This window comes from Micrasema longulum, unplaced genomic scaffold (assembly GCF_059751315.1).
Source record: "Micrasema longulum isolate JH-2025_06_02 unplaced genomic scaffold, ASM5975131v1 h1tg001613l, whole genome shotgun sequence".
Taxonomy (NCBI): domain Eukaryota; kingdom Metazoa; phylum Arthropoda; class Insecta; order Trichoptera; family Brachycentridae; genus Micrasema; species Micrasema longulum.
This window is the reverse complement of record NW_028278794.1, coordinates 110,594-133,591: the sequence shown is the minus strand read 5'-3', so window position 1 is coordinate 133,591 and position 22,998 is coordinate 110,594. Positions and strand designations below refer to the sequence as shown.

General features: G+C 33.7%; 1 protein-coding gene across 1 annotated transcript in view; it reads left to right on the top strand.

Moving 5' to 3' along the window:
• The first annotated feature begins 521 nt into the window (after positions 1-521).
• Positions 522-22,998, top strand: part of LOC148274618 (polyamine-transporting ATPase 13A3-like) — a 35,843-nt gene continuing 13,366 nt past the window's right edge. The window contains exons 1-4 of the mRNA XM_088236874.1: positions 522-771; positions 18,427-18,663; positions 19,192-19,420; positions 21,381-21,585. Of these exons, the coding sequence (XP_088093000.1) occupies positions 744-771; positions 18,427-18,663; positions 19,192-19,420; positions 21,381-21,585 (699 nt within the window). The 5' untranslated portion in view covers positions 522-743. The remainder of the gene's footprint in view (positions 772-18,426; positions 18,664-19,191; positions 19,421-21,380; positions 21,586-22,998) is intronic.

Below are 22,998 nucleotides of genomic sequence, written 5' to 3'. Positions count from 1 at the left end.
TCAAGATTAAAATAATTTAGAGATCCCGAGGAGGCTTAGTGCTCAGGGCCCCGATTACAATGGAAAGTTAACATTTATCTTCAATTTTACCTAGAATGTATAATAAAATTTTCTGTACGAAAAGAAGAATATGCATACATTTTTTTCTTTTAAACATGTTCAATTATAGGTTGCCGACGAAGATACTTTAAATGTTCATGCAAATATATTAATTTTCATACACATATGTCGGTTTTTCTTTATAGACAGTCGAAGATAACTCTGTTAACTTCTTATTGTAATCAGAGCCCAGATCTTGTAAAATCTGTGCCTCCTCCATGAATGCATTAATTTCAAAGTGGCCACACACCTCCCAGGATACTATTTTTTTAATGACTAGAAGCCACCATAACCGATTAGTAAATTTATTCGATTATTTTCATCTCTCGTTACAATATTTAAATTGAAATATTCAATTCGATTGAAGACTTATTTTCATCTCTCGTTACAATATTTAAATTGAAATATTCAATTCGATTGAAGACTGGCGGCGACTGGCAGTTGCTGTCATCAGAGATAATGTAGAACTACCCCAGTGGCTGTCATTCGTTGTGTGATTTGCTGTTGAATGTGACGGCTGTGATACATATTAATAAACATATAAAAATAAGGCAAAATGTCTTAGCGATTGCTTTAAGTGGAGCAAAAACCACTTAAAGAACAGTATCTGCGAAAATACCCGATGACACATAATTCATATAAAAATGTACAATGCTTCCTTAGAAAATAGCGGTGAGTTAGATACTATTTGACAAATCTTATATTGTAACTTATTGATTTTAATACAGACTGTAGGCGGTGTGTATGTGTTTACAATTTAAAACAATATGCTATAATTGTAATGATCCCGAAAGTGTTTTTTTCTCAACAATTTTCTACATTTAGTCTCGTGACTCATTTTCCAGATGACAAGAATATAATATTTGTTTTATAATGCACTTTTTATGTGACTAGAAGTATTACTGGATTGATTTATTAAATACGATATTCTAATTAAGAGTATCCCGTGGCAAGATTATTTTACCATGCAAGAGGAGTACTTTAATTTGACAGTTCCATTAGTTGACCATTTTGTATTTACAAAATTACTAGTCTTAGAGATTTTTTACCAAATTTCCTATTTAATTGGATGTCATATACGCTATCATCTAACGTTAAAACATTATAGTAAACCATTTTTGAGCTGTGGGTGAATTCTGGTTTATCAGGAAGGTTATGAACCTACAGTAATCACAGTTATCCTATTTTTTATTTGTTTTTTTTAATTTTTAAAACCAGCTTTATTACCCGGTTTCACGCAAGATCGATTCGAACTCAATTTTAATTCAATATAAAAAAACCTTGTCCTGTTATTTTTATTTTTTATATACCTTGCTGGGTAATTTAATTTCAGAACAGTAAGAAATTTTTCGAAATTTCATGTCTACGATTTACCAATAGAGACTACATTTATATTGGGAAAGGCTGAGAAAAAATTGGCTCGAAAATAACACAATTGACCTGAAGATATCATCTTAAATCTTGTGTCCAAATTTAACAATGCTATGACTTACCCTTAATGATTTTATACTGAAGAAAAACGTGAAAAGTTTGGCTTGAAAATATAATAATGGGTCCGATTGACCTAGAATCATTCTGTCCAAATTTTAGGACACTACGCCTTACTATTTGGAAGGAGTTTTAGTGACTGACAAACTAACATGCATGTATTTTCTACAATGAACACAATCGAAACTTTGATATCAATTATTGCATGTACTTCAAATTACATATGCACATCTTATATATTATTATTCTAAAAATGAATGATTGGGTCTGTCATGTACGGGCCAGTTTCACATGCTTTATTTATTTTTATTTATTTAGGAAACATACAGTACAGTTACAAAGTTTAATATTTTACACAGTTAGACTTAACTCTAACGAACCAGTGAAGTTTCCATATTATAAAGCAATTATATGTAAGGTTATTAATGAAAGTATAAAAAAGAGATGTATCGCACCAATTCACTTGGCCCAAGTTAGGGTTCACATATGAATTATTTTCTTTTTTGGTTTCATTTATTTAGTTTCCACTCGCGGGAGAAAATTTTGCTAAAAGAAATCGAGTGGAGATTAGTCGGCCTCATGGTGTACTGTTTCGTGTTTTTACCTACCTATTGATAAATGAAATAATTATTAATGAATCCACCCTATGTTCTTTCGTTGTTCAGTACGATGTTAAAGATGCCAGTGATAGTAGAACACGTATGTCGTTTTGTAAAGGGAATACACATGCGTCCTTAATTGTTTTGTAGAGCGCTGTCTCTTTCTTTCATCACCGGACTGGTGGAATACACATGCGTCCGATTGAGCACGCTGGCATGTCAAATATTTGAGGTTATACGATTAATATAATTGATATTACTTTGTGTTAGTTTGTTTATGGTGTGAAAATATAGTGAACTGTGGTCATATTTAAACAAATTAAGGTATGTTTGCTATATAAAATGGGTTGATTTCTGTTCAAACATGTTGAATTTTTATGACATCTCCGTTTAAAAAATAATTTAATAACCAATCAACGTATCTATTATGTACAACCGAGGGATAAGTCGTATTCATAATAATATATATAGGCGTAATATATACAAGGTTTCTTTAAACCCTGTTACATCCGAAACCACTATGATCAGTATGGGCAAGAAGACATATTAGCATATTAAAAAAAATATTTAGAATGAAGAATTAAAAAAAAATATAAAAAAAAATAAACAAATGGTTGCTTACTTCTGCAGGGGAGAGATGAGGGGAGTGGGGCACAGTATCAGAATCCCTCCTCCTCGTTTCTCCCCTGCAGAAGTAAGCAACCATTTGTTGATTTTTTATATTTAGTTTTTAAAAATTTTATTCATTTAAAAAAAATAATTTCATGTGCCAGTATGTCTTCTTGTTCATACTGATCATCTTGGTTTCGGATGTGTCAGGGTTTAAAGAACACCCTGTATAACATAATAGGCGGCCTCCGTAGTGTAGTTGTTAAGACGCTTGACTCACAAATGGATGGTTCCGGGTTCAATTTACGGTGAGAATACAAAAATTCAAAATGTGATTTTTCTCAAGCCTGACTATTCTGTGCTACAATTCACTACTGTAATTGGACCTCCTGGCCTGTTGTGGTGTAATTAAAAGATAACAATAGTAATAACAGACAGGCAGAAAAAGTATCTCTTGGAGAAAACAGAAAAAAGTGAGTATTTAGTTTGTAGTGTAATTAAAAAATAAATAAAATTATAACAGACAAGTAGAAAAAGTAGCTTTCTCAGAAAACATAAAAAAGTGAGTATTTGGTTTATTTCTTTATGATCTGTAGATTTCACCCAAAATCGGTAGATCTTTGGAGGATCGGGTCGGCACCCTAGATTATTTGTTTTTTTTTAGAAAAATCACATTCAACTTTTGTGTTCTCACCAGGAATCGAACCCGGAACCTTTCATTCGTGAGTCAAGCGTTTATTAAGCAAAATTATCGAAAAATTTTTACAGTGTGAATGGTTTATTACGGTACTTATTTATAATTTTAGGAATGCTGATTTTATGTTTAATAGGCAAATTGGAAATGTTTTGTGATAACCTATGAACACAGTTACACATTAATTCTTCATCCATTGATAGGGATTATTACTAATGTTTTAAATTTGAAATCTGATTTTTAATCTGAAACATCCATATTGGTATGCTCAGCAATGTTCATATCTATATCCAATAGTTCAATTGTTAGATTGAGAGTTTTGTTAATTTGCTTTGCATACTTAGTTTGTTAATTTTGAAAAAAAAAATGGTTTTAAATAAATATTGTTTTCACTGTTTCGGATTAAACAAACCGCGCTAGCTCTAGAGCTGTGCTAAACTGCGCAGCTCTGCGCGGCAGAGTTGCCTCTGGAAGAATAATTTGAAGCGCAGCGACGTGACGCGCAGTGCTGTGAGTGCCAGTGTCACTAGTCAGTTTGAATTCGGATTCTCTTCTAAATGTTGTATCCTGTTTTTATATGTTATTCTCTACCATTTACAATAAATCATTGAACTTTTTGTCCGAAATCCTGAAGTAGGTGAGCATGAAATATCTCATACTCCATTTTAAAATTTGGTTTCATCTGTTTCCAAGCAGATGAAGAATACAGTTCTGTGTGCCCTGGGCGATTTTTTTGACTCAATGGCTACTCTGAGGTAAAAGTTAAGTAAATAGAGTGCATTTGGTGTTCCAATGCAGTGCCCTATGCATTATCAGGTCTGGATCGGTGGATGATAATGACTATGTAATATATTCCTTCAATGCGTGATTTGGGAATATCATGCACCCTGAATCTTTTCTTACCTTTTTTCTCTCTTCACAATGCAAATCCTCTGTTACAATATCTTCGCTGGAGTCGTCTATATTGTTCAATATCAAGAATGCAAATGGTTAATATAATGACGCGTACTGCTGCGCTACTTCAGCTGTAGTGCAATTAGTAAGTGAAGTGTAGTGCGGTGCTGTTGACGCCTAGCGATGCTCTAGTGGGGTTTAATCTTAAAGCAGTTGCAAGCTTTATGGGGGTGCCTTTATTAGGACATTTGTAATTTGAACAAATGTTTATGGGATCTCGTCAACCTTGAGTAAATTGATGTGCAAAATAAATAATTAATGCTTATCTTATAATTTCATTTGATATAGATGTCAAGGTTATGAATATTGTGTACTTACTTTATTTTATCAATAAATTATTAGTTTATTTTACATATCAAATATGTTTATATTACACATTGAATATCGTCTCCTTTTTTTCTCAACCTCGTATCTGAATTTTTTCTTTTTCTTTTTTGTACTTAGACTACTTCAATGTAGCGTTCTCATAAATGTAGCGAACTTATATTTGAATATCAACGCAAGTTTAGCTGCAAATGACTATTCAAGTTCTTCGCAGCTCACTCCTTTAATATTTGTTAACTTGTTGCACTTATGTTTAAATATATGGGAATATTTTTCACTACCCATCGTCCGAGATGCGAGGTTGCTTGCAAGAGAATCCAACATTTTTAATGACATCTCACTTTAAAAGGAAAACTTAAAAAGCGATAACACTTAAACCGGTTGGCATATAAAATTTATTTAAGTGATTTTGCGCTAACTAAATATGAAGTTCAATTATTTACATGACAAATCACAAAGTTAGTGTTACAAATGTATATATTATGAAATTAGTATGCTGAGTAAATCTTCTACAGTAAAAAGATTACAACCCAGTGATGTCACCAAAATCGGACATATCTTTTAATGCAGTACCTATAATACTGTAATGTTTGAATAATTAATGATACACTAAGTTATCCCATGTTGGGTCATTATCAAGTACTCTTTATTATTGTTGTAAAAACACTTTGACTTTACACTTATGCACAGATCATATTTATCCAGACAAGTACCTACTCAGTGTTGCTATAATACATAACATACCTTTCCATTTAAGTTAGTAACAAGCTAACCATAATCTAATAACACAATAAACAAATAAAACAATAAATCATAACATAAATGTTCTTCACTTCATATTAATTTCCGGTGCCTCATTTCTTGGTAGTTTGTCACTACCTTGGGCTACCTCCGATTCTTCTATACTTCGCATTCTTTTCAATGCCTTCCCTGCTTGCATGTTTGCTTCTTCTGAGGTGCTTGGAATTCCTATAATATCTGCCCACCTCTCCTGCGGAGGGATCTCCACCATATCATCTTCCTCTTCTTCTTCTTCTCTACTATATTGAGGTTTAAATTCCTCCATTCTGGCATTTTCCTGGACCTCATTGTCTTCTCCATGTTTTAATTGATTTACATGCCTTCTTTGTGTGTCGCCATTATCTAGTTTTATTTCATAATTAGACGTACCAATAATTTTTGATATAACTCCTTTACTCCATTTATTAGACTTTCCGTACTGTCTGGCCCACACTTTTTCATTTACATTAAAATCACGTATTTCCACATTTTGATTATATTCTTTTTGGAATGTCTGTTTAGTAATATCTGCATGTGGATGAAACTTATCAAATCTTGTTCTAAATTGTCTTTTATTTAACATTTCTGCGGGTGTTTTCCCTGTGCTTGTATTTGGTGTCGTTCTCAAATTATATAATATTCGCGGCAACTTTACAGACCATGGTAAATTACTCATTTTTCTTAACTTTGATTTAAAGATTTGGACGTATCTCTCTGCTTGTCCATTCGTTGCTGGATGGTAAGGTGCTGTCTTCACCTGTCTGATATTGTTCTCTTTTAGGAAGCTACCAAATACCTCCGATGTGAATGCTGTACCATTATCAGATACCAAAGTTTCTGGCAACCCTTGCGTTGCAAAAATATCCCTTAACGTAGCAATTACTGTATTACTTGATACGTCTTTAGCAATTTTAATTTCTGGCCATTTGCTGTAGGCATCTACCAAAATTAAAAACTGCCTACCTGCAAAAGGTCCGAAAAAGTCTATATGCAATCTTGCCCATGGTTTACTTGGTGTAATCCACTGATGTTTGATTGAGTTAGGTTGCTTTCCTTGCTCTTGACAAATATCACATCTGCCCGTTGTTTTCTCAATATCAGCGTCTAACCCTGGCCAATAGAAATAACTTCTTGCTATTGCTTTGGATATGACGATGCCATCGTGTGATTCATGTAATAATTTTAATAGATTGCTTCTCATTGACAATGGTATGATGACTCTACTACCATACAACAAGCAGTTTCTTTGAATAGATAATCCATCCCTTTTTTTATGATACACTTTAGCTTCCTGTTCAACGTTTTCTGGCCATCCTTTTAATACGTTATAATATACTTTTGATAGCACTTTATCCTTACGAGTGGCTTCCGCAATATCTCTACAATCGTATGGGAATGTTGTTGGAGTATCTTCCAAAAGTAAGACTTCTGCTGGATCTCCTGGTTCTTTTATTTCTTGTTCTACCGGCCATCTGCTTAAAGCATCCGCATTGCCAATCTTATTTCCCGGTCGATGCTCAATACAATAACTATAATTATTTAGAGTCAAAACCCATCTCAACATTCTAGGTGATAATACTTCTGGCATTCGTTTTTCTGCATTGAAAATACCTAACAAAGGCTTATGATCGGTTATTATTTTGAAATCTCTTCCATATAGAAATTGCTGAAACTTCTGTACCCCAAACATTATCGCCAATGCCTCTTTATCTATTTGAGCATATCTTCGTTCATGTATGTGCATCGTTCTAGATGCCATCATTATAGGCTTTTCATTTCCATCTGGCATCACATGTGACAAAATAGCTCCAACACCATATTCTTTTTTTTTTTTTTTTTTTTTTTTTTTTTATATATTTGGACTCCTGTATTTAGTAGCCTTACGTGTCATGTACAAGGCTAAGGTACTCGGAAAAAAAAAAAGTTTTTGTTTGTCTTGGAAATGGGATGTTCGATCACTGATTTTGGTTTATTACCTTTATGAGTCCAATCACCATTGTTGCAAAGTTCAAGAACAATGGCGCATGATAACTACTTTTTACTACAGTGTGGATATCTGTTAAGGATATTCCATCTTTCCTGCATTCTGCTTCAAGATTATGGCGTTGCAAACTGAAAAATGGGCACTGAAATAACAGATGTTCTATACTCTGTGAAGAAATATCATCGCATGGACAATAGTCATCATTCCTTAATTTAAACCTATATAGATAACTTCTCATAGCTCCGTGTCCGGTAAAAATTTGAGTCGTTTCGAAAGTACTTTGGTGATGATGACGGAAGTTTGCTGCATCAGCCAGCGTTGGGAAAAACATTTTAGTGATTTTACCTGCAGAAGAAGCGCGGTAATGATCCTCCCAACGCTGCTGCGTATTTTGTTTTATACAGCGTTTGGCAAAGCTAAGGGGAAATTCTGAGAAGAAAGGTGCCGTTCTTTTACAAGTTGCGGATCTTGCTCGTTCATCCGCTCTCTCATTTCCTACGATACCAGCATGTCCTCTTATCCAGCATATTTGAATGTTCATCCCTCTTATTTTTAGATGCTTAATTTTACTCTGAATATCTACAATGAATGGATTTACCGACCGAGTATCTGTTATAGCTTGAACGCCCGAACGACAATCTGATAATATTTTTGCAATAACCCATCTCTCTGGTGGTTTCTTTAATAACCATTCGAGAGCTTCTCGTATTGCGAGTAGTTCAGCCTGGAAAACTGAGCAGAAATTATCTAATTTAAATGTTCTGCCTGGTAATTCTTTATCACTCTCAAAAGGAACGAATGCCGCTCCCACTTTTCCGTCGAGCAGGCTACCATCCGTAAAGATTCTAATTTCGTTGGGAGCATAAGGAGGTATATCTTTGTCAAGTAAAAGAATATTTTCGGGAATCCTTTCGCACGGGTGAGGTAAATCGAAATAGTTTGCAGTTCCTTGATACTTGCGATCATCTGGAATGGAATACAGCTTACCAAATTTCTTAACATTATAAATGTCCTTCCTTTCTTGAATTTTAAGGTCTAACGGTGTAAATCCTGTTAGAGCTTGAGCAGAGATGAGTGAAATGGTTCTGTATCCTCTACAAGATCTTATGGCAAATTGTCTTTGTAAGCTGTCAAGTTTTTTCTTATTGCATTTCTTTTTTACCGCTTCACCCCATAAGCTGGCCGCATATGTAACAAGAGGTTCAATTGCACCATAATATATTTGCTGCATTACCGCAGGAGAGCACCCCCATGTTGGTTTTGCCGCTCTCACAAGCATTCCAGAAAGATTGGCAGCCTTCTTGCAGACGTTATCCACATGTAGTGACCAGTTGAGATGCTTGTCTACAGTTACACCTAATACCCTAATAGAGTCAGCAAGAGCTAGCTTTACACCGTTCATGAATAAATTAGGAAGAGTTTCTTTTCTTTTGGTTACTAACATCGCTTTCGTTTTTTCCTCTGAGAAGTTAAGTTTAACCTTTTTTCCCCAATCAGCTATTGTCGAAAGGGCACAGTTTGTTCTTTCTTCGGCTTCAGACATAAGTTGAGCTCTGACTGTCAGAAAAACATCATCAGCAAACGCTTGTATGTTAATTCCATTTCCAAAATCTATTTGTAAAAGATCATCCAAAATTATATTCCAAAAGCTTGGACCACAAACTGAACCTTGAATACATCCTTGTGAAGTCTTTTTGTGTTTAGTTATATCTGCGTGTGTTATTTTGACCTCTCTGTTTTCAAGATAGTCGATAACTAGTTCCAAAATATTTTTAGGGCAGTTTTTTCGACGTAGTTGACATATTAGGAATGGCCACCAAGCATGATCAAAGGCTCCACGGATGTCCAATGAGACAGCTATGACGATTTGGCGGCTATTTTTTCCTTCATTTATAGAGCTGATGGCTGCATTTAAGGCGTCTTCGGTAGACTTCTGGGGTGTGAAGCCAAATTGTTTTGGGCTTAGCTTTTTATTAAGATGCCAAGAAATTCTTTCAATCATAAGTTTCTCCAAAACCTTTCCAAAAACTGGAATGAGCCCAATAGGTCTATATGATTTAACATCGTTTTTCTCGACTTTGCCAGGTTTTGGTATAGCAATAACATTAGAGCACTTCCAACAGATAGGAAAGCAATGAAGTCGTAAACATGCGTTGTACATTTCTAAAACTTCAGTTTCAAATAGTTCTGTGACCTTAGTGCATATATCTAATGTAAAGTAGTCATTGCCCGGTGCTTTTTTGGGGCTCATATTCCGTAGTATATTAACTATTTCTTGTTTGGTAAATAGTGGGTCGTCTGGTTCAATAGATGAAAGTTGAGCTTCGTTTCTTATTTCAGAGTGCAGCACTAATTCTGAGGTGGCGTCATCGTCTGGAAAAAAGTGTTCCAAAAGACCCTGCACAGAGTCTTCAGCAGTTTTGAAAACTGTGTCTCCATTTTTAAGAGACATTGGAGGATTCTTGTTGTCATTCTTTGCTAGGACCCTGTATATAGCAGACCAAGCTGTTTCCTTGTTTTGTATTGAGCAATATTTTTTCCACGATTCTATCTTGGCATCAGCAATAGCTTTCTTATAATTTTCTTTTGCTTTTAAATATGCGGGAAGCGTAATGGTTTCGCGTCTAGTTATTCCAGAATTCCGTAGTTTGTGCTTAGCTTTTATCACATTCTTTTTCAGTGCAGTTAGTTCATTAGACCACCAGGGGCAGGGTTCTCTATATTTTGTACTGTTTTTTAGTATCATTGTTGAATTGCATCCCTCGGTTAGTGCTTGATTAAGATTGTTAATTTGATTTTCTAAATCTCGAGAGTTAGATGCACTACTGAAACTTGTTTTTGAGACTTTTCTGTCAGATAGTTCTTTTTGTACTATTTGTTTAAACAAATTCCAGTCCACATTTTTAGTTGGATATTTGAAGATTTTAGACTGTTTGTGAGGTATTTTAGTGCTGGTATTTATTGTGAAAGTAATGGGATTGTGATCGCTAAGAGAATTCAATTTATCAGCAACTTCCCAATTTGTAACACTTTTTAAGAAGTAAGTCGAGCAAAAGGTTACGTCAATAATGCTTTTTATGTGAAGAGTGCCACGAAACGTTTCAAATGTAGGTTTGTGGCCAGAGTTAAGAATGTAGAAATCCAATTCGGAAAGACAATCTGCTACAGCCTCTCCTCTTCTATCTGTTTTATTGCTACCCCACCACAAGCTTTTGGCATTTAAGTCTCCGCCAGCAAGTACAGTTTTATTATTAATTCTTACCACATTTCGCAATATATTTAGTGACGGAATAGGATCTCGATCCGGTTCAATATAAATTGATCCAATCACCAGGATTTCGTTTGGTAGCGTTAGTTCAGCGTAAACATCATTAGTTCCTGAGTAATGACTTAGCATCATAATGGAAAGATCAGTTTTGAATACTATTATTGCAGCCTTTACTCGTGTGCTGACTTGAGGCGCTTGAAATACTACAATGCCTGGTGGTGCTTTCATGTTGTTAAAAGCGCCTACGTATGGCTCCTGTACTAATGCAATATCTACGCGATTACGATTAGCATACAATTCATCAGTAGCTGCTCTGCAGCGTTGAAGGTTCCATTGAAGTATCTTAAGAGGACGAGTATGGAGCTTATAAGCCATAGTCAATTCTTTGCTGGGCTCTTTCTTCCATTTTGAGTAAAAAAGGACAGGTCCTGCTGTTGGCCTTATGTTTTGTAACATGTTCGTTGCCACGCGAAGATTTAAAGCAGTTCCAACACTTAGTCATAGATTTATCATCTTTATGTGAGCAATCCATTGATTTATGTTCACCTGCGCAGTGTAGGCATCTGTCCTTCTTTTCGAGACACTTAGATGTTGAATGCCCAAAGTTCATGCATTTATAGCACTGGAGAAGAGCGGAAGAGTCTTCGACATGTATTCTCATGTAGCCAATATTAACTCTTTCGATTGCCAACAGTTCCTTTCTTATGTTTGCATCAACCATAATAAAGACGTTTCTTAAGTTTTCGTTCTTATTTTTGGCGGTTCTTATTATTTTTAAGCATTCTTCCGGTTTTTTTTTATTAATGGCTTCAAATATTGTGTCATTTTGCTGAATTATCATTTCAGGAATTTCTTCATCTTTATATTCTTTTCCTATTCCTTTCAGTACAAGTATTGGTTTTTTAAGTTTTCCTTCTTCAGCGCAAAGTATTCCTTTGGAAACTTTCGGGATTTCGGCGACTATCTTGATGGCATCTGTTTTTTTCGGGCACGTTATAATAATTTTATTATTTTTCGCTCGAGTCAAACTGCTAACTCCTATTTTTAGCTCTGAGGGGTTTACTAGTTCCTTAAGCGAGTTGGTGATACTCTCGTGAGTAGCGTCTTTATCCTTCGATGAAACGATCACTGCGTGCCTTGGTTCTTGTTGCCTATTCGCAGTGATCGACGCATAGCTCATTAATTTTTGGTTATATGGATTTTTATTAATACTGCTATTTACTTCATTTTTTATGAGATCTTTTAAAGTGTTTGAATGTTCTTCTTCTTTTTTGAGTAAATCTGTTGTATAAGCCAGTTCCATTTCCAAAACCTTTTTTTCCAGTTGATGGAATTTCTGGACTACAGCCGTTCCTTCTTGTACTATTGATATTAACTTGCTTATGATATTATCTTTTATCTCTTTGGTTATTGTTCCTTTAAGAGGTTCGGCCATTTTGAGTGCTTCGGAAGCAACCATAACGATTCGGAGAGGAGAATCTGAAAAAGATTCGGAAATTTTACTGGGTGAGTGCGAAACGGAAATGGGAGAATCTTTTGCACAATTAAATGGTAACGGTGGCGTCAGTTCAGTGTTTTTATTATTATTAATTGTTGATATTTCAGTTGCAACTACAGGATTGAGTTGGCTTAAAACCAATGGAATTTTATTGGGCTTAGCTTGTGAGGCATTTTTCCCCTTATTTTGTGACATAACGGAGGACGAAGAAGCAGGTTTTTTTGCTGCTGCTCTCGTTTGTGGTTGGACTTGGACAGTTTTTGTCAGTTCAGGACTACAGTTGATTCGTTTGATAGGTGATCTAGGTGTTGTTGAAGACTTTTTAAAAGGATCTCCATTTCCATGCATGATACACGCCACACATGTCATCGCCGTTTTCCTCTACATTATTATTATTATATTTATTTTTAAAACAAATTCTTTGTATGTGTCCTCTTTTCATACATAACCTGCAAATTGCCTCTTTGAAACGGCACTCGCCTCTATGTTTCTTTCCACAATGTTTACACTCATATATCTGCATATTATTTTTCTTATTCACACTTATTTTGTTTATTTCCATCGGTTCGCTATTATCTTCACTGCTCAAGGTTGAAAGATGTATTGTCTTCAAGCCCCTTTTTGCACTTTCAAAAGCTTGACAGATTTCTACTGCTCTTTCCATAAGTTAATTTCTCTCTCGTTAATAAGTCTTGTTGCAAATTTTTGTCATTCACGCCGCAAACCAATCTATCTCTTAATGTCCTTTGTAAATCCATGAAATTACAATGCTTACTTATTTTTTTTAACTCTATAATGTAGGCATTTATTGACTCCTCAACTTTCTGTTGCCGGTTGTGAAATTTGTAAGATTGTATGATTTCGTTAGGCTCTTTATTGTAGTGTTTGTTTAATACATGCAGAATTTCTTCAAATGTAACTTCTCTGATGTTTTTAGGTAATATTAATGCTACTAACTGGTCGTAGGTTTCTTCTCCACAGTTTGCTAACAGGTTGGCCTTTTTGACATTTTCTTCTAGTATTTGATTTGCTTCCAGAGCAAAACAAAATCTGTCGATATAATGGCTCCAGGTTTTACCTGGGCCATATTCACTAAATCTTAGTGCCATTTTCCTCGTCGCCAATGTAATGTTTGAATAATTAATGATACACTAAGTTATCCCATGTTGGGTCATTATCAAGTACTCTTTATTATTGTTGTAAAAACACTTTGACTTTACACTTATGCACAGATCATATTTATCCAGACAAGTACCTACTCAGTGTTGCTATAATACATAACAAATACCATTCCACTATTGCTGAAAAACTCAATGCTACATAGATGAAGATTATGCAACTTGGACGGAATTGTTCAAAAGATTTGAAATCTACTTGTAAGAGAATTATATCCTAGGTGAATAAGAAACTAATAAGCGAGATTAATCTGAGTATACAGTCTATACTCGATCAAAACAAAATGCCGATTATTAACGCTTTAGGTGCAAATCCTGGCACCTTACTAAAGCTCAAAGCATCAATCTTCTGAGTTTTGAGAGTAAGTGCTAAAAAATAACTAACATTGAAGTCCGAGTACGCAGCAGCCTCCCATAACGAGTGTTTTGAGTGTGCGGCGGTGGACCTGGCTTGGACACGTGCTGCGCTTACCTTACGAGAGCGTTAACCCGAGCTGACTCTTCTTCACATCTACAGGGTGCCGCCGTCCTGGAAGACCGTCGATGGCGATCTTTCGGCTTTATTTGGCGGTACTAAGAGACGCGGAATTGCCATGGGAGGAGGCGAGAGTCCTGGCTAGCGATAAGATCTCTGCCCTGCTAAGCCTAAAAGTCATAACTCATAACTGAAAAAAAATTGTTTTACTTTTTCTTTTTTGTAATAGATATTCGATAGCTTCACATATTTACTTAGCCAACAAGTAATTTCTGCTTCTCATATATGAGATATTCTATTCTTTAAAAAAAAAAGAAATCTAATTGGCGAAGCATAAAACAGCAATCTCCTGTAAAAATTTGCTATTCATCAGGATCGACTTTTAGCCTTAGCAGGGCAGATCTCCTGGAGGGGTTTTGTGATTTCCACATGCCCCAAAAAGGAGCGGATGTGGAAAAGAAGAATATAGACATTAAAAAGATCAGTGTGATTAAATAATCACACTGATTTCTGTGCTACAATTTTAAGAACAGCAATGTTGACATGGTAAAATATCAGACGCACGTTTGGGCCAAAGATGCATTGAGGCAAGAAAGACATTCGGTTAGTAAAATGTGTTCAAAAGGGGAGGTACAGTTTATTCACTGTAAATTTGCAAGCAGTGCTAAAAATCCCATCGATCTCCACGCACATATAGAACGCAAATATTTCTTTAATTTTTTTTTTTTTAAATACAGCCTAAGATTTCAATCGATACTATTGATTGCAGGAGAATATTAGTGATATTTTCAAACCCAAATTACTACTTTTTTACACTAAAAAAATAACTGCAGAAGCCTAAATGGGTTTTGTCACATGACTTCCTCTTTAACCCAATCCCAGTAGGAACTATCTTTACACAGTCTGAAAAATCGAGCCCCGTACGCGGCAACTGTCTTTAAGACATTTTTGACTTTACAGGCTTATACTTTGATAAGTGCATGATAGATGGCCAAACAGTTTCCCTGAACATTTGTTGATGTGTTGATGAGTGACATCTCTGAATAACTCCTAGTATTATATTTGTTTATATTATAAAAGATTTTAATCAGAGCTGGTGAAGAAATTACTGAACAGTGAACAATTTTTAAATTCCTTCTCGGGAGTGACCTTGTGCCGTATCTCGAGTGTCCTATTACCTTATCTCTATGGAATTGTGCATTGATCATGTTATTGGGTACCTTCTGTTATTTTTGAACTGATAAGACATAACAATTTTATTTACAATAATAACTGCTTTAATAAATCAATTACATTATTAATGAATATATTAATTATAATAATCGACTATATTAATTACATTGAAAAGTTCATTTTAAAGAGAGACAGATTTTAAAGAAAGTGAGAATGAATCCTTTCATGTTGAAGATGATATTTGAAATATTGTTGTTTCCATATATTATCCCACGAAAAACTCAGATGTTAGCTGACGATAAATTCACTTTATATGTAGGAATTTAAAATCATAAGGATAGGTATTTCTATTTTTACAATAAAAACAACATAAATATGAGTTTCTTTATGATTTCACTTCTCACACATACTTAGATAGAACAAAATAGAACATATAGCACCCGCTTTATCCCTATACATTTTTTTGCATATTGTTATCCTTTTCTTACGAGATAGTTACGTATGAACAACTCCTCAAACATATGGTATAGGTTTGCATATTCGGCCGCATTCCAATGCGATGCCCTCCAGCCACCCGCGCTTACCTCATGCCCCGCGAGACCTCTAAATTTCTCATCCCCCCCTCGATTTTGGCCTTTATAAGGCGGATTTCTAGCCCCAGAAGTCAAGAGTATTCCGGGTCGTCCTCTAACCTTTCTGCTTACCTAACTTCTTGGTACTTTTTGGTAAGGACACCCACTCAGGGCTCTCCTAGCGAACCAGCTTGCTTTCCTTTTCTGGAACTCTTTGGTACTAGGCTACGCCCTGGCTCTCATCCCGTACAGTCATATTATACTGTCAACCCTTGCTTACCTAGTTGCTTGCCTTGTTTGGCACCTCCGTGTTCTTTGGTCAGACATATAATTTGATTAATCGAGATCTTGTACAGTCATATTATACTGTCAACCCTTGCTAACCTAGTTGCTTGCCTTATTTGGCTCATCCGGGTTCTTTGGTCAGACATATAATTTGATTATTTGAGATCCTAGTAATTAATCCCGAGTACCTACTCAGTGAAGTACGAATGCTGGCTGTTCGGCCCTTTCGCTAATTTCTGAATACGGTGCGAGACATCACATTACTAGGAAGAGTTAGGTCGGTTGTCCGAGGCACACATGTGTTTTGGCCACCCGAAACCCGAAATCACCCCCTGTTGTGAATAACAATTCCGCTGCCTTTCAATCTGTAAAATCAGTGCTTGTCAACCCGTGTAACCAACGATATTGGATTAAGTTAATTTCCTAGTGCTTGTACTGTATGTAAAGTATGAACTGAATCAATAAAAATCTTTGAAATATAACCAGACGTGTTATAAACATTAATATTGGACAAATTTTGATCAAATAATATGTTTGTTTGTTGAGTTATGTTATAAACAAATGTATTGAAGATATAATTTAAGAATGTAAACGCTTAAGTATCTCGGTGCAGTGTTTCATCAACACATTCATAAACACGAGTGAGTACCTATAGCATAATGCTACATTGTATATCAACAAATCTGTTGGATTATATTAATGTTTATTGATATAATTTCTCAGTGTACACATAAAAACTTATTTGATTATTGAAGTTCAAGTATTTGAGAAGATAACTGAACGATACATTAAACAGATAATTGCCCTTGTCTCTTATAACTAGTCGATTTTAAAATATCATCCGTGGTTAAAATATGCCACCGCGTACGGGTGACGACAAACGTACTGTATGTTTAGCGGTGAAAGAGTTTAGGGTTATCTCTAGTAAAAAGAAAAATATGAATGATTGGATTTATCAACAACAAATGTGTATGTGATATTCAAATAAATACAATGTTTCACAATAAAATTCATAACCTAATAAATACATACTAATGCTGCAGGTGTTTTTATTCACTAGAACTTGTCCTTTGCCCTTGACTAACACCTGAAGTGAGATCAATGATCTTCTTTTGATCGGGCTATTATAATTAGTATGTGCGAGTACAGATGTACATACATTTTTAAATTAAAAAAATCTATTGAAGTACCTATGAATTACTCTGATATTTTATCAATAATAATAAATAAATAATGTAATAAAAAATGTCTAGAGAATAATACTTTCATAGAATCACAGCCGTGTATATTTATACAATTTTGGTATATTTGTATTTTATTATTTTTATCAAATATGTGTCCTAATTTTCTTTAAGTCGATGTGTGTTTAGAATGTTTTTCAAACAAACATTCAGTTCCATATTTATTTTGGCCGCTGATAATATTACTGTCTAGATATTTATTTAAGAGTGTGATCTACATAACGATAGTAAAAATTAAGCTATACTTTATGCCTCTGTTGTATCAACATTTTCTACCTGATGTAGCTAAAACAAATAAATGGCAATATTTAAATAGTAATATTTACAAAGAAGTCAACATCGATTTATGAAGTAATGAATAGTAAAAAAAATTAAATGAAAATTACATTAAATACACTTCACAAATGGACCGCTTTTTTATGTAAATACTTTCTGTTGTTAATTTTTAGTTTTATAAATGAGCATATTATTATGTATCTAGGTAACAAGCATAACGGACCTCGCTTCCTCTACATTCATACGTCTTCTCATGCACCTGCGCCAATTATTTCCATTTTTGATGTGTCCATCTTGAACTATTTGTTGGATTCCTTGTTTTCTACATCCATCAACATTTGTAGCATAAATCTTTTTAGCCGTTGTTTCGCCCCCCATTCACTTTACACATTCAAACCAACGCAGAACTTCTTTCTTGATTAAAATTGATCATTGTTTTTGTTAATATTCAATATGCTACATTACTACACTAAACTTTACGCAATAAAAATCGCTATTTGAATATTGAGAAAACATTTTTTTTTTCTCTTACCCCTTTTAGGCAATTTACATTTTGTCACTTATAGCCAGCAATGCTAACTCTACCAATTTTTTGGTATATCAACCGATTTTGGGAGCAATCTACCGAATTCGATGGTAATTTTTCCGATTATTAACCATCTTGAACAATTGTCAATTTTTACCATTTTTACTTGAAACTGGTTCTTGAATAACAGTTTTTGGCAGGGTGGATTGTTCCAAGTAACAGTTTAATTCATTTTTGCGAAATTGTTCTAGCTGATAACGAATCTATCAATTTATTTTTCTGAATCTACCGATTTTAGCTAAATGAAGGTTGACAACGCTGATTACAGCAGTTCAAATTTTTACTATCCATATATTCACCTTAACTTACAGAAGATGATATTTTTTGTCATTATATTTATTCGCAGGTGAATACGAAGCTATCGGTGAGGCACACTGGCAAATTTTAGATAATGCTCACCAAGGGACTGATGATCTTATCCTTAAAGTCTATGGGTACAAATACAACTGGTTCCGTAAACTGCTCTTCCACACCCTTTCTATTTTATCATTTGGGATTCCATACATATTTATAAGCTGGTATCCTAAGTATGGGGTAATAAAATTCTCCAAATCGAGTTTGAGAACTGCGGACATAGTTTTTTGTAAGTATGAATGTGTATATTTACATACAAACATTATTTAACAGTTGAGAGTTTCGTTTTTGATTGATGCGCGTAGGTACCGAATTTAAGATCTTTACAAAACATGAAAGTAAGCACTGTAAATAATTGAAATGATTACTTAAATTTGATGTTAGTTTTGAAAAAAACACGCCTATCATAAAATTTACTATTATTTTTTAAAAACACCAAAAACATAAAATGAATAATCCAAATTGTTTATGGTTGAGTTAAATTTTGTAAAAGTTTGCTATATTTATTTTGATTTTGCATTATTGATTCACTTTGTAAATCAGAATTCGTATTTTGTATTTACTTTTAGCATATTGTTTGTGTTCTGGCCTCACATCCACATCCAGCCATCTTCAATCCTCTATCCCCCGTCCTTTTAAAGTATATAATTTAAGGTGCTGATAACAAGGTAATATACATATTAATCATACATACATAATTGATTTTTATGTTAATAATGAATTACCCATTCACGGAGACATTTCTTTTAAATTTTAGTAACGGATTCAGAAGGCGCCTGCAAGATCGAAATTGTTCAAGATGTAGAAATTTCACTACCGCAATTTCCTGATAATAAAATAAGATTTTTTTTATATCAACTGACTCGCTATGTCTGGTTACGTGACACGGCTTCATTTGTCAACGTTCAGAATCTCAACGAAAAGGCTACTGTGGCGTGTCTTATGGAAAATACAGCCGGACTTAACAGAAAACAACAAAATGAACTGTAAATACAATATGAAATATATCTATATATCTGTTTTAAATTATACACCAAAAGAGTTTCAGTTTGAATGCATTATATCGTACCCACAGAAGTACTCTCTGATATGTTGAAATTTCATATTTTGTAGGAGACCAAAAATATACTTTTTAAAATTTGTTAATCTTCATATACTCAGTTTTTTCTGTAGTATTTGCTGATTTGACTGTAAAAATATGATAAGAACGCTGTAGCATCATAATTATTGCAGTGTTCATCTCGATATTTTGCTCAATTGATTTCAAAGAGTACGGAGGTTTGTTTCTTTGTTTTTTCATTCAAAATAAATCATAGAAAATATGTCGGTGGTCTCCCAAGAAAGAGGAAAAAAATGTGATTGAACTGTATTAGTTATGCAATTATGAAAATTAGTACAAATTTATAAACAAACAAGTGTTAATGCATTATGTATATTAAAGACATGATTAATGACAGATATAAAAAAATGAAATATTTGTTAGAACCTTCACAAGTTACAGGTGTAAATATTTTGTATAGGAATAGTTGTCATACTTTGGCGATTTCTGCTTGGCTATTAATGAAGTTTATAAATCCTTGCGTTTTTGACCTTTGAATGTACACCCTATTTATTTATTTATTCACACTCTTTATCAAAATACAATTCCATGTTCACTTTGCCCAGCTAACAAGGGTACATACCCCGTTCCAAGCTAGGCAATTACATTTTAATATATTATAATAGTGAACAAATTAATATAGAGCACAGACAAACAAAATATAAACTTATTCGGATACACATTTTGATTCATATACATACAGACATACACATATATACACACATATATATATAAATATACACATATATACACATGTACAAACACACACACGACATACACCCATGTGCATACACATACATACATTCATAAAAACATAGACAATTTATTTATGCGAAACTTCATGCTTGTCATCTATAAATATATTTTTAAAAAATTATTCCTTATTTTTTATATTTTATTTTTGACATCCAGTAAGGTTCTCCAATCCGTGGCATGCATCAACTATTATAATGATAGTTCTAATGGGTTCACACTAATAAATAATCAACCTATAAATAAATAAACGTAACATTAAAAGTGATTTATTTTACAAATTTTGCAACTTATTTGTTGTTTGTGATCTGTTTTTTTATTTTATTTAATTATTATTCATGCAAATATATGTATATTACAAAAAAAATATTATAACATATCCCTAACTCTGAGACCAAGAGCCCTGTGATGAGTTGGGATACAACATAATGGAGAGTGAAAGCATGTACATTATTAAATAATAGCAAAAATTAAAATAAAAAATTATTACATAAAATTATATTTCAATAAACATCTGGACAACACGCTTAATACGAGTAGTATATACATCTATGCAATATTTTGCAGCAGTCTCCTGCAATGGTCTCTTCCGTCAGACAAAATCCAAACTTGTACACCTCTCCTGAAAATGGCTTTCTTTGGAGAACTTAATATGTTAATCCGGGACATCAACACTCTTGGAGCCACAAAAGAGAAATTTCTCTGAGCAAAAATCGTACTTGTTTTTGGTGTTAAACAATTCAAATTACAGGAAAACCTCGTATGAGCATTCTGCTGGGATCTCCTCTTGTAACTGCATGACCAAAAATGTGTCAATGACTCTTAAAAAAAATTGTCTTATGTCTAGTACTTTTATGAATTGAAACAATGTCTCAGATGGGAAAGTGGGGGGGCATCAAAGCATCACTCTACTCAACCGCCACTTTAAATATAATGTATTTAATCTGAAACATCTTGTAAAAATGAAAAGGATAGTTCAATTTCATTTTCACACTGTACCATTCTAGATTTAGTATACCCATGCTCAGGCCATGTCTATGTAATAAAAAATGTAAACAAAAAATTGTAAAAAAAAATATGCAATATTTTTTCAGAGCGAAGTTATATGGAAACAATGGAATCGAGGTGGAAGTGAAAAGTTACTGGTCATTATTTGTAACTGAGGTGTTCAATCCATTTTACCTATTTCAAGTATTCTCCATCACCCTTTGGTCCCTGGATGAGTATTACCACTATGCGGCTTGTGTTTTTGTACTATCAGCCATTTCAGTTATGACGTCCCTTTATCAAACTAAAAAGGTATATTCAAAAGATCTCAATCACAAAATGTTGCCATTAGTATTGAAATTTTATCACCTATATTTAATTAAATTATTTTTTTAAATATTCTCATACATCTATGATTCATCTGCAAATAAATTTCTTGTCAATTGAAATGTACATAATTTAAAAAATTCTATAGGTGTGAGATAGTACTACAATTTAATGTAGTTATGCAGAAAGCAGCCAGTCCAAAATTTTGACAATATGGTTATTGATATTATTGGGTGCAGTAAGGTCAACTCCATGTTCAACTAAAAACAGCCAGGCCGCTTTCGTGCGCAAAACTATAATTATCACCCTCTGAAAATAGTGATCACAAAAACGGCATTTCTCAATTTGCAGAAAACACCCACAGCACTAGAAAAACTTTACGGTATAGATGCTGATGGAAGGATTAATGCCTCCAGAAATCTAGTTCTCTTAAATTATTTAAAGTGGATAAATACGTAAGTATTTTAATATTATAAATTCAGTAATTTAAAAATACCTTTAATAAAAAAATATGTTTTAATCCTGAATGTCACTTCGTACATTCATCTGGCTGTTTTCTGCAAAATGTACATCTTAGGTTGTGTGGTCGCCCAGACTTTAAAAAAATCATTAAAACTGGTTAAATACATTTTTTTTTCTTTTATGAAAAAAAAAAAAGATTGTATGCATTATTTATCATTTGTCAAAGTAAAAATCATTCAAACTGTTGTGTAGATTTGATTATTCACTCTTTTCACAAAAGTGGTATTATCTCAGTTTCACTTTTCTATGGCTGGCTGCTTTCTGCAAAACTACGTTCAATTGAATGACCCACAAAATATAATATATACCGGAACCTCTTTCTACACGGGCTATACGTTCCACGCAGTACCCTGTAAAAAAATACTTAGTAGAAAATAATGGCGGATATGTTTCCCTGTTTAATAATCATTTGGAATTGAATAAAAATGGGATTTAACAAAAAGAGAAATTGTAACAAAGTACTTAGTAAGTAAAAATTGTAACCAAGATTATTTACTATCACCCTTCTCTTGAGTATACCTCTCTGCGCCCAGTAATAAAAAAAGCAATGTAGAGAATTCTAAAAACCAATAGTAATCTGCCTATATTACTTTTATGCATTGTAAAATTAATGATAAAAATATTTTTGAAAATAATTTTTTGTGCTGTATTACTTTGAAACCGTGCAAAAAGAGATACGTTTTGTTGATGATGAATCGAGATGGTTTATATATATGTCGATAAAAATATATGAAATGGTTTTTGAATAATTAATTGTATTTTTAAAATCATTCTGGGTATTGTGGAGAAATATTTTCACATATAAATTTTTGAAAGAATTTTTTTTTAAATACGTCTAGAAAAACGAAAAAAGTTTGGCTTTGAAAGTAGTGATAA